A 12,880-nucleotide genomic window follows, 5' to 3' on the forward strand; every position below is an offset into this window, starting at 1 on the left:
GAAAACCTGCAGCAGAAAATCAGCACAATATAGCAAAGCAAAAAGCATACCATAAAAAACGGACGGCACTTCACACTCAAATAAACCAACTCATTGGTGTAGTAACAAAATATAAACAATATATTTTTTTTTATGGTACAAAAGACTACAAGTGAGAAGACATACAAGATAAAAACCATTTAAAATATAAAAACACACATATAGGGGACAGAGTGTGATAATCTCAGTACGCAAAGCACCCTGACATGCATATAATGTAATAATCCCTCTGAGATACTAGTTGTAGCCAACAAAGTAGTGCAGACATTGTGGTAGTTGTATCACAAGCGATAGCTGAAAAAATATCCGTACATGCTGCTACAGGCACCAAACCAAAAAGTCACAAAAGCACATCAGATGACAAAGATAAATATCACCAAAGTGAGGGAATCCATGTCGGGGTCCCCTGCGTTCTGTCTCCGGCACGAGACTCCCTCATGGGACCCTTTTGTTTCTTTTTTCTTTACCTTAACCTCTTAACAATGCAAGACGAGTTTGCTCGTCCTGCCGCCGTAAGGGAGAAGCAGAGGGCTCACAGTGTGGGCTATCAGCAGCTGGGGACAGTGAGTATTAGCCACATGTTGTAACCGGCACGGCCGATTGGCGCTCCTGGCTAATTAGCTTTTTAAATGCAGCGGGCAAAGCTGACAGCTGTATTTAAATAGCCAGTGTCCCCCATCCCTGGTGTCTAGTGGGGGGATGCCTAGTGGGAGGACATCTCACACAGCCCCATGGATAAAAGAGCAATTTGAAGAACTTTTAGTTGTTTTTTTTTAAGTTTTAATATTTTAAAAGAAATCAAATAAAAGTTATACAAGTTGCCTAACATTGTAATCATACTGACTTGAGGAACATAGATAACAAGCCAGCAAAAAATAAGGACTCATGTGGGTCTGTAGGTGAAAAAAATTTAAGCAATATAGCTTTTTAAACACAAGGAGGATAAAAGAAAAGAGCAAAAAAAAAAAAAAAATGTGTCTGTCCTTAAAGTGACTGTACCACCAGGCCCAGGCTGAAGCACTGGAGGCGGGCCAACCCACCCTTAGTGGGAGGAAACCCCAGCCCCTCTATGATAGGGTTCCATTGATTCTAATGTAGTCACATCGTGAAAGGGCTGGGGGGGTTTCCCACTAAGGGTGGGTCGGCCCGCCTCCAGTGCTTCAGCCTGGGCCTGGTGGTACAGTCACTTTAAGTGGTTCAAGTCAGAGGGAAATTTTGCATTAAATCTACAACATAAATTGACATGCTGTGTGCAGGTAGCTTTGGGCCTTAGGCGCACACAAGAAAATGACAAGGAAAACTTCTGTCCTTACATTTTGTTTAGAAACCCTCTTCCTGCCCCATGCTGGAATAAAGCAGAACTGATATCTAACTGGCAGAGACTGGAGCAGAAAGTCCAATTGGCTGCTTCTGGTGGTATTCGGATCAGCGTCAGAAACTTACGCATTAAAATTAGAGCCCTATTACAGAAAGATAAATGTGCGAAAAATCATTATAGCATTCGAATTTAAAGGAGAAGCTCAGCAAAATTTTTTATTTAAGTATTGTATTATCCCCCAAAAGTTATGTAAATCACCAATACACACTTATTACGGGAAATGCTTATAAAGTTGTTTTTTCCCTGCACTTACTACTGCATCAAGGCTTCACTTCCTGGATAACATGGTGATGTCACGACCCGACTCCCAGAGCTGTGCGGGCTGTGGCTGCTGGAGAGGATGATGGCAGGGGGACACTGAGGGACACAGGGCACTGGAGGGACACAGCATCCCTCTGCCATCATCCTCTCCAGCAGCCACAGCCCGCACAGCTCTGGGAGTCGGGTCGTGACATCACCATGTTATCCAGGAAGTGAAGCCTTGATGCAGTAGTAAGTGCAGGGAAAAAAGCACTTTATAAGCATTTCCCATAATAAGTGTACATTTGAGTTTGGGGGGGCAATACAATACTTTAATAAAAATTTTCAACGTACTTCTCCTTTAAGTGATACTCTTCTGGTGTAAATGCGGCAACAATCAATGACTAACAAAAATTGGTTCATACGTCGCTGATCTCATCATTTGAGCTGACCATAAAATCATTATTAATCGTTCACAAATTTTTGGGTGTATGTACACATCGTTTGTTTGTTATAGCGATAATTCCTATACTAGCGTATACAAACATTCATAATCACGATCATAACTGAACGTAGCTAACATCTATCGTTCTGTGTATTATGGTGAAATCACACCCAGGTAACAAGCTGACACCACTGCCCTATTAAAGTGACTGTACCACCAGGCCCAGGCTGAAGGCCTGGGCCTAGTGGTACAGTCACTTTAAGAATCCCCATAGAAAACAAATATTGACATAAAAATACATATATAATATCACATTTGTAGCAAAAATGTGTAATGTATACAACATATAAAGTTGTAAATATTCCAAACATGGTATCATTGAAAACGTATCTCCTCCGCAAAAAACAAGCCGGGCTGACAGACAAATTAAATTCTAGGTCAGTGGGGTCCAACCTCCGCGTTCCTTGGAAGTCATGCCGTAATTATAGTTTTCTGTCATATAAGCAGAAAATTAGCAGGTGAGATGCACAGGTCACTACCATGGGCAATACTCCCCAGGTAATGCCCCACCAGCTGCCCTGCTCCATACAGGCACAGCACAGGGAGGTGGGCAGCCGCCACAGTGTACTCACACACTAGAAACAACTCACACAGAGAATTATATAGAGCAAAGGATTCACCACATCCTGTAATTCCTGTGTATAACAGGGAGGACTGACTCCTGGCTACATAAACAAACTGATACATTTATCCCCGGGCATCAGGGAGTATAGGGCAGTGTACTGTATGTGTGCAGGTGTACGGGGCAGTATGTGTGTGTGTGCAGGTGTACGGGGCAGTATGTGTGTGTGTGCAGGTGTACGGGGCAGTATGTGTGTGTGTGCAGGTGTACGGGGCAGTATGTGTGTGTGTGCAGGTGTACGGGGCAGTATGTGTGTGTGTGCAGGTGTACGGGGCAGTATGTGTGTGTGTGCAGGTGTACGGGGCAGTATGTGTGTGTGTGCAGGTGTACGGGGCAGTGTGTGTGTGTGTGCAGGTGTACGGGGCAGTATGTGTGTGTGTGCAGGTGTACGGGGCAGTGTGTGTGTGTGTGCAGGTGTACGGGGCAGTATGTGTGTGTGTGCAGGTGTACGGGGCAGTATGTGTGTGTGTGCAGGTGTACGGGGCAGTATGTGTGTGTGTGCAGGTGTACGGGGCAGTATGTGTGTGTGCAGGTGTACGGGGCAGTATGTGTGTGTGCAGGTGTACGGGGCAGTATGTGTGTGTGCAGGTGTACGGGGCAGTATGTGTGTGTGCAGGTGTACGGGGCAGTGTGTGTGTGCAGGTGAACGGGGCAGTGTGTGTGTGTGTGTGCAGGTGTATGGGGCAGTGTGTGTGTGTGTGTGTGTGTGTGCAGGTGTACGGGGCAGTATGTGTGTGTGCAGGTGAACGGGGCAGTGTGTGTGTGTGTGCAGGTGTACGGGGCAGTGTGTGTGTGTGTGTGTGCAGGTGTACGGGGCAGTGTGTGTGTGTGTGTGCAGGTGTACGGGGCAGTATGTGTGTGTGCAGGTGTACGGGGCCGTGTGTGTGTGCAGGTGAACGGGGCAGTGTGTGTGTGTGTGCAGGTGTACGGGGCAGTGTGTGTGTGTGTGTGCAGGTGTACGGGGCAGTGTGTGTGTGTGTGCAGGTGTACGGGGCAGTGTGTGTGTGTGTGCAGGTGTACGGGGCAGTGTGTGTGTGTGTGCAGGTGTACGGGGCAGTGTGTGTGTGTGTGCAGGTGTACGGGGCAGTATGTGTGTGTGCAGGTGTATGGGGCAGTGTGTGTGTGTGTGTGTGTGTGTGTGTGCAGGTGTACGGGGCAGTATGTGTGTGTGCAGGTGAACGGGGCAGTGTGTGTGTGTGTGTGCAGGTGAACGGGGCAGTGTGTGTGTGTGCAGGTGTACGGGGCAGTGTGTGTGTGTGTGTGTGCAGGTGTACGGGGCAGTGTGTGTGTGTGTGTGCAGGTGTACGGGGCAGTGTGTGTGTGTGCAGGTGTACGGGGCAGTGTGTGTGTGTGCAGGTGTACGGGGCAGTATGTGTGTGTGTGCAGGTGAACGGGGCAGTATGTGTGTGTGTGCAGGTGAACGGGGCAGTGTGTGTGCAGGTGTATGGGGCAGTGTGTGTGTGTGTGTGCAGGTGAACGGGGCAGTATGTGTGTGTGCAGGTGTACGGGGCAGTATGTGTGTGTGCAGGTGTACGGGGCAGTGTGTGTGTGCAGGTGTACGGGGCAGTGTGTGTGTGTGTGCAGGTGTACGGGGCAGTGTGTGTGTGTGTGTGCAGGTGTACGGGGCAGTGTGTGTGTGTGTGCAGGTGTACGGGGCAGTGTGTGTGTGTGTGCAGGTGTACGGGGCAGTATGTGTGTGTGTGCAGGTGTATGGGGCAGTGTGTGTGTGTGTGTGTGTGTGCAGGTGTACGGGGCAGTATGTGTGTGTGCAGGTGAACGGGGCAGTGTGTGTGTGTGTGCAGGTGAACGGGGCAGTGTGTGTGTGTGTGCAGGTGAACGGGGCAGTGTGTGTGTGTGCAGGTGTACGGGGCAGTGTGTGTGTGTGTGTGTGTGTGTGTGCAGGTGTACGGGGCAGTGTGTGTGTGTGCAGGTGTACGGGGCAGTGTGTGTGTGTGCAGGTGTACGGGGCAGTGTGTGTGTGTGCAGGTGTACGGGGCAGTGTGTGTGTGTGCAGGTGTACGGGGCAGTATGTGTGTGTGTGCAGGTGTACGGGGCAGTATGTGTGTGTGTGCAGGTGTACGGGGCAGTATGTGTGTGTGTGCAGGTGAACGGGGCAGTATGTGTGTGTGTGCAGGTGAACGGGGCAGTGTGTGTGCAGGTGTATGGGGCAGTGTGTGTGTGTGTGTGTGCAGGTGTACGGGGCAGTATGTGTGTGTGCAGGTGAACGGGGCAGTGTGTGTGTGTGCAGGTGTACTGGGCAGTGTGTGTGTGCAGGTGTACGGGGCAGTGTGTGTGTGCAGGTGTACGGGGCAGTGTGTGTGTGCAGGTGTATGGGGCAGTGTGTGTGTGTGTGTGCAGGTGTACGGGGCAGTGTGTGTGTGTGTGCAGGTGTACGGGGCAGTGTGTGTGTGTGTGTGTGTGTGCAGGTGAACGGGGCAGTGTGTGTGCGTGCAGGTGTACGGGGCAGTGTGCAGGTACACAGGGCGCCGCTTACCTCTCCTCACAGTCCCGACACTTGATGTAAATGGAGACCACTTTACAGAATAGCTCTTCAACCATGGTGCCGCCTTTCCCTACACGGACATGTCCCGGCTGAGCTCACGTGGAGCGGTACAGGTTAGCAGCAGCGGTCCGGCCGTACGGCGAGCCGCGCACCATGCTCCCTGTGCTAATGAGCCGCCTCACCTTTGCCGCTCTGCTCCACCTCCCCTTTCACCTCCCCCTTCCCTCACAGCCGCGGCTCCCGTGAGGATTCGCGCCACCTTCCCGCCGGCCGCCGCCCGCAGCCCTCTCGCCTTCTTCCACAGCTCGGGGTGTGAGGGCCACAATGGAGCAACATCACCTCAGGCAGGTGTGTAAATCCTGGAAGCCCATGAGTGACAGGGTCTCAGTTATTACTGCCCCTATAGCTACAAGCCATACAGGGAGACGCTGTGAGGACGGATGTCATGGTGGAGCCACAGGATTCAAGGAACTTTTGGGGGAAATTATTACCTCACTGGTTTATCTCTCTCAGCGATTATTTCTGCAGTTTTATTAAAGGGACATTATCATCTTTTTTTTTGGTTACTGTTTCCTCACTTCCCTGCACACATGGGATATTTCTAACCGTAGATTGAGGGTAATACCTTTGGATTATAATTTTTCTGTAAATATCTGCTGTGTTACAGAAAAATACAGATTACAATTGAAAATGTATAACAAAAAATTATCCCCCCCCCCCCCATCTTTATCTTCCCCTCCTTGCTTTAATTTCTGTGAACCAACTAAAAGGTTAAAGTGACTCTACCACCGGTACATTCCTTTTTTGTTTTATACATGAACAGACCAGCAGCGGTGGTGCCCGGTTTCTGTGCACGGCACTGGTCTATCACGGAGCACTGACCGGGCATGAAGCACTGGAGGTGGTCCGGTCTGCCCCCAGTGTGACAATCTGCCCTCCCCTCTTAGACGTGACTCCATTGATTCTAAGGGAGCCGCATTACGGAGGGGAGAGGGTTTTATCACTCTTGGGGCTGGACAGCCCGCCTCAAGTGCTTCATGCCCTGTCAGTGCTCCGTGTTAGACCAGTGTCGTGTACAGGAATTGGGTGGTGGTTCAAAAAAAGGACCACACCATCAGCATCCTCGTGCCTGCTCCTGTGTGTTCGTGTGAACAACAAAAAAGCGATGTACTGGTGGCACATTTACGAAGTCCCGGTCCCAGAGCCCGTCCCGCCGCAGAGATATCCCCGTCCGAAGCCACGCACGCGCTCCCCAGAGATGAGTCCAACGTCTATAGAGAATGACTGGAGCTGTCATTCTCTATGGGTGTCGGAGTCATCTCTGATGAGCACGTGGCTTTGGACGGGGATATCTCTGCGGCCGTAACGGGACTTTGTGGAAGCAGTAAGTATATGTGTCTGCGCCGGGGGGTCGGCTGGGCTCTGACCGGCACAGGGGAAGACAGGTTCCCTTTAAATTAGATTTAGGCGAATTTCTAAAAAAAAGTAAAAGGACAGTTACCAAATGAATCCACGAGGGATAAGCGAATTTACGGTACTAGCAAAGTGCTTTGGTAGGCTCTGCGGTCAGCTTGTCAGGCTGCTTTGAACTCCGTGGTGCCTGGAAAAGTGAGATCCAGGCCTGGGAGACTTCTCCTAGAGAGGAGAGGCACAGAGTTCAAAGGGAGCAGGCTGATAAGACGACTGCCAAGCCTAGCAGAGTACTGTAAATTTCTCATCCCTAGATGCCAACATAAAGTAGACGTGTTGTATATGTGAATTATTAATTCATTTATGTGGCATGACTGTCTTACAAACAGAGAATTTTAATTTTCCAAAAATCCAGATTTTTCCAATCTGGATTTTTCTCCACAAATGATTAATCGGTAGTAGATTTTTTGGGGGGCACCTTACACGTGCCGTTTATCGGTAATGAGTATTCCTAATAACACCTATTTACCTGAGAATTGGACCATGTAAAAGTGCCAACGTCGAGCTGACATACTGTACGAGCATTTGCTTGTTGGTTGGCAGATTGTCTTTGTGCAGCCATATCAATTATCGTTATCGGCCGTATATCTCCCTGTCTAGAAGATACTGTATATTCACACCTTTTCATAATTGGTGCTGACATATCTGTCGAACCCCATTAACTCCTATGGCGCAAAAGTAGTCAGCTAGGTCTCAAAAGTAAGTTTTGTTGCACTTTTGCGTCAGAGTGAAAACTGGTTAATGTGCATGAAATGACCGAATGTAGTCACTAGATGACTACGTTTGGGCCACAAAAGTAAGTGCAGTCCGTGCACAGATATATTCTGACAGCATGCCAATGTATCTGTGCACCAGACAGCAGAATCGTGGTGTGAATGCACCGTCAGTTTTGCTATAGAGCTGGTTTTAACGATACTGTCACTACTCATTTTTGTATCTAGCTAAACAAATCTTAGAGAATTTTCTCTGTGTACTGCTCATGTACCGATTACTACTCCAAAAAAAACGTATGAGCCACACCATTTTCATTCGAAAATAATATCAATCTTTAATAGATATTAATTAAAATACTTAAACATGATGAGGTTATGTTCACACTGCGTATGTTTCCGTCCGTAGTGCGAACCGCCAATATACGGTATAGTTGTGAGGTTGATGCGTTCGCTTGAAAGTATACGATATACGCCCGCACAGTGCTCACTACGTATGAGCTTACGACCGGATCGTATACGGCGCCGTGAAAAATGAACAAGACCATTGTTTGAGGACAGAAATGTTGAAACTCACGGCCGTGGATTTCAGTGCGGTCCCGTACGGAGTACTTATTTCAGCCAAATTGAACTTGATTTTTCAATCCAAAAGGTTCTGTGAGTTTTATTGGGCTGGGCGAAGATTTCCAAGTAAATGACCTGCCTCAGATCGCTTCGAAACAAGCTAGGGAAGCATAACTCTACTACGGGCGTATGTTCGCGGTTTGTACGCATCCGGCCGCATGACGATTTTTCCCACGCCCGTAGTTTCAGCCGCACATGTACGGCGGCGTACGAACTACGGACGGAATCATACGCAGTGTGAACATAGCCTTATTGAGATTTCAAAGTATACATGTGGAGGTAAAACACACAAAGCAAGAGGCCGATACCGGAAAAGTATAATTAATTTCTATAGTCTTGTAGTTTAATCAAACCTCTCACTGTACCATACTGTAGCATGTGTGCCCTTTTTTTTAACCTTTGTCCATCTAAGCTGTTTTATTCTTTTTGTAGTATATTGTATCAAATGGAAATGTATCCTGCATAAACTAGTTTGACAGCTATTCATTGAAATGAAGCTCATTTGCAGCCACGTTATCTTAAAGTACTTTAGGAAGCAATGAGTTTAATGTATGAGCAAGGGTTGTGTTTAAGGCAAGTGTGCCATGGTAACTACAAATGAGTGTTTCCGCCTGAACCTATAATTACATGCATTGTAGACATGATTAGTCACGCCTCCTTCTCACTCTTGTACTGTGGAAATGAGCTCTCCTTCAAGGTAGTTGCAAAAGTAGCAAAGGAAGAAAGTTCACAAAAAAGTTTTAATGTGCCAAATGAATATGGTTGCAGCTGGCAGTGGTCTCTTAAAGGTAATCAGTCAGTTCCCCACCAGGTACAGAGCTGCAGGTAAGTGTGGTACTTCAGTTTCCAAGAAAGGTGCTACAGGCAGGTAGCTGTGATACTTCAGTTTCCAAGGAAAAATTTGATTTTATAACTTTGCAAATGGCCACCAGCAAAGACAAAGGTGTCATTTCTTTTATCTCCCTATCGCCTAACTGGCTGTGTCTGCAACTCTGTAACTGGTACGGACCTGACAGATTCCCTTTCATGTTTTCACGCAGGCCTGAGGGCAGCCTCTTGTGAATAATAGGGACAATTCAAGTACTAGTATTTTACTGGTAAAACTATGTTTTGCATAAAAGTAGCAGCAAATGTAAGAAATTACAGACAGCCATTGGTGTCCTGCAGCTCTCTGTACCCAGCTGAGTGGTTGCCTGCTCAGCCAACCGTGACTGGGTCAGGACACCGAGAAAAAGGGAAACTTTTGGCAGCACATCTATGACTCCGTTCACACTGCAGCTTGCACGCTGCCTGTGGCCCAAGTACAGACAAAAACAGAAGGTGCAACAGCAACCCACAGGTGCAAGGGTTCACCGTATATACTCCTCCCAGCATACACACGGTAAACACCTGCTCTGTAGATATTAAAAATTAAAATATAATTATTATTATTATTTTTTTTTTTTTAGAAAAGTGAGGATCTTAGCAAACTATTTGATCAAACAGAGTGTACCATGTTGCCACGTTAAGGCGTCCTCGAGACATGGTCCCTACTCTAGCATTTTCACACTAGCAATGGCCTCTCCTGGGCTGAATAAGCCTACAACTGGGCAGATAGTAGCCAAATTATCTCTTTTATAGCAGCCTTGGGACATGGGTGGAGTGCAAGCCAACAGGAGGTAGCCAGACACCCCCACAGTTAACAGAAAAAAAGGGAAACTTTGGCAGCACATCTATGACTCTATTCACACTGCAAGTTGCAGTGTGGGTCAGGACACCGTTCTATTCACTGAGTGGCTAAAGGGGAATCGCTCAGCCGGGTCGTGACATTGTAGCTGTAAGAGCCGGGTACATGACTTACCCAGATTCCAGCCTAAGATGACATTGGGCGGCCGTCAGTCGGACCCAGAGGCAGCACTATAGAGGCACAGAGTTTACTTTGTTTATTATTTTCCTGCTCCCTCTGCGTTTCTCCCTTTTTGAACTCCATGGGACTTTTCCTTTAAAGGGGAAATTCAGGTAGAGGTTAAAAAAAAAAAATGGAACTTCTGCAGAAGCATATAGCATTACTTACCTATCTATTCCAGTTTTGAAACTACCAAAAATCCATTTGATTTGGGGGGTTTTGTTCTGTATTGTGTTTCTTTATTTCCTGGTTGAGCAGTTCCCGGAATGTAGTACAGATTCCAGAATGCAGTGCTTTCCCTCAACTGTTCATCATAGTCCTCCACCCTGCCCATTCCCCGTCCAAATCTGTTGCAGAACATCTAGGCTGTGTTGGCACATGGCAGTTTCATTTTTTCTTTTCATTTCCACGCACATATTATGATCAAGCATCTTTTATCTTTGAAGTTGAGCGCCACAATAAGGAGCTTATCCAATACTATCTTACATGGGATATACTGTTTATGCCTTGTTTTTTCTCCAAGTGCTGGCTCAGATCCTCTCGTGCAGTTTAGCATCATTTACTTGTGTTACTGCATCATTTTTGTGAATACGCTGCCGTACTGCAATGACACTCCAACATGTGTGAACACAGCCCTAATTTCACTGCAGACTTTTGCACAATCAGAGAAATCAGTGCAACACCTGCTTCTGGGCGCACAGAGATGGTGAATCACTCAGGTGATTGGGGATCCAGCCAAGCCTCCTGTGACATCACGCCCTGCCCCCTGTCTGCATCATCAGCCTGCACTCAGCAAACACACACAATGTGAGACAGAGGCATAGAATATTTGTCTCCTAAGGGGGGATAGCAGAAGGAGCAGGAGACAATGTGAATTGGCACAGAGGCCGTTTTTCTTCACTTCCTGGATTTCTATCAGCTACCAGTGTGGCAGAACCGTACAGATATGGTAATACATTATATAGACACATCTATATAATTTTTAATGTACTTTTAATAGAAAACAAGTTTTCCTTATGTGGAGTTCCCCTTTAATAGAAATGTTTAATCAGAAAATGACCTATTATTAAAATCAAATGCAGGGAAAACTAAAGTGCTACAGTACATAGGACAGTATGTTTGCACAATAAAAATAAGGTTGTTAAGCTGAATTCAGCAAGCAATAGCTTAAAGGAGAAGTTCTATAAAAAAAGAAAAGAGCAGAAAGGCAGGGGGGTGCGCGAACATAATAAACAAAGTGTACTTACCCATCCTCCCGTGTCCCTTTGACAGCCACAATCCTTCTGCAGCTCTTCCGGCTGCAATGTCACATACCCAGCTGATCGACTGCCCGCTCAGCCACTTATTGACCGGGGCTGTATTCATGTTTTCCAGGCGTCCATAGGGCTCCCACTGCTAATCATAGTCTGCAGGCTTGGGTTCAGATGGACCAGAACAGGCTGGAGTTGCGCTCCTTTCTACTGACCACTACTTGAAAAGGGCAAAACATGCGGGCTTGTGTACGTTTTTTTTTTTACACAGGTGTAGTGCTTATAGAAATTACCCTCTTTATGTTATTAGCCACAGTGGAATGGCTCCCATCTAATAAAGGAGGGGCAGCATATCCAAGTAGTAAGTGGCACAGTGAACAAGAGTAGTCAGGGCAAACTTCTAGCATCATATAGCTCCCAACATCTGTCCACCCCAAACCTGTTTTACTCCTCCGTGTGTTGTTCTGTCCCTGCTGTATTAATGATGCAACCATGACACTGATGTCATCAGAAAAGCATCTCACACAGTAATGTAAGGTGAGTATGCTCTATATTTGTACTTTACAACCCTAGTGTTTTCTCTTGAAAAACGTTAATAGCTGCTTGTGAGGCAATCTAACAGTGCTGATCTCTATTCTGGCACATAGGAAGGAGGTCCTGAGCTAGGGAACCATTATATGTTGATGATATAACTGGTTTAAAGGGGTTATCCAGCGCTACAAAAACATGGCCACTTTCCCCCTACTGTTGTCTCCAGTTTATGTGGGGTTTTTAAACTCAGTTCCATTGAAGTAAATGCAAACTACACCTGAACTGGAGACAACAGTAGGGGGAAAAGTGGCCATGTTTTTGTAGCGCTGGATAACCCCTTTAAGACTCTCCCATTGGATACCTGAGGTAAGTATGCAACTACTTTATGACATGCAAAGTAGTTGTCAAGGGAAGATACTGTGAGCTGCTTTGATAAATGTAGCATATCTCTTGCATGGATGACAGTTATTATTTTTGTAGGGGAAACCCTCCTCAGCTCACACTTGCTTCTGTTCGATCCCCCGGTCTCCTCTCTTCCTTGGGAGCAAGGCCTGACAGTTCAGCTAGTCACTGACCAAGGGTGAGTTCATACTGAGGAATTCTCGCGGATAAACTCTGCGGAATTCCGCAGTGTGTCCGTGCGCACGACCGTGCGCCTTTCCGCCGACTCCATAGACACCATTCTATGGGCACGGTATTCCGCTATAGCAGAATACGCCGGCCCATAGAATGGTGTCTATGGAGCCGGTGGAAAGGCACACGGTCCTGCGCTTGGAGATACTGCGGAATTCCGCTGAGTTTATCCGTGAAATTTCCATAGTGTGAACTTGCCTCAAGACAGGAAACTGTTAATTTTAAAATCAGGGCCAGAATATGCTCTTAAAGCCTGCACATTGGAAGTTCACATTCTGTGTATTTCTAGAAGGAATGAAAAGTGCAACTATTAAACAGGGCTTTTGTGAAGGTTTTATAAGCTTTTCTGAAATTATAAGTTGTGCTGAGACATGAGCTTCTTTGTTCCGCTTGTTTACTTTAACCATGGAATGTAGACGTTGACTTTAAAATACATGAGGATTGTATGGTCTAAATAAAGGTGGGGATGGCAAACATTGCTTCACAAGCC

The 12,880-nt window shown here is 46.8% G+C and overlaps 2 protein-coding genes across 4 annotated transcripts in view; one reads left to right on the forward strand and one right to left on the reverse strand.

Moving 5' to 3' along the window:
- Nucleotides 1-5,507, reverse strand: part of LOC138785605 (spindle assembly abnormal protein 6 homolog) — a 65,399-nt gene extending 59,892 nt beyond the window's left edge. The window contains exon 1 of one of the 3 annotated variants that reach the window (XM_069961710.1): nucleotides 5,279-5,501. In XM_069961710.1, the coding sequence (XP_069817811.1) occupies nucleotides 5,279-5,343 (65 nt within the window). In that variant the 5' untranslated portion in view covers nucleotides 5,344-5,501. Of the gene's footprint in view, nucleotides 1-1,352; nucleotides 1,398-5,278 lie in introns of those variants that run through there. The other 2 variants (XM_069961711.1, XM_069961712.1) reach the window with 2 other exon arrangements.
- LOC138785607 (myosin-6-like) overlaps nucleotides 1-12,880 on the forward strand; it is a 452,023-nt gene that overhangs the window by 16,050 nt on the left and 423,093 nt on the right. The window lies entirely within an intron of this gene.

This window comes from Dendropsophus ebraccatus, chromosome 3 (assembly GCF_027789765.1).
Source record: "Dendropsophus ebraccatus isolate aDenEbr1 chromosome 3, aDenEbr1.pat, whole genome shotgun sequence".
Classification (NCBI taxonomy): domain Eukaryota; kingdom Metazoa; phylum Chordata; class Amphibia; order Anura; family Hylidae; genus Dendropsophus; species Dendropsophus ebraccatus.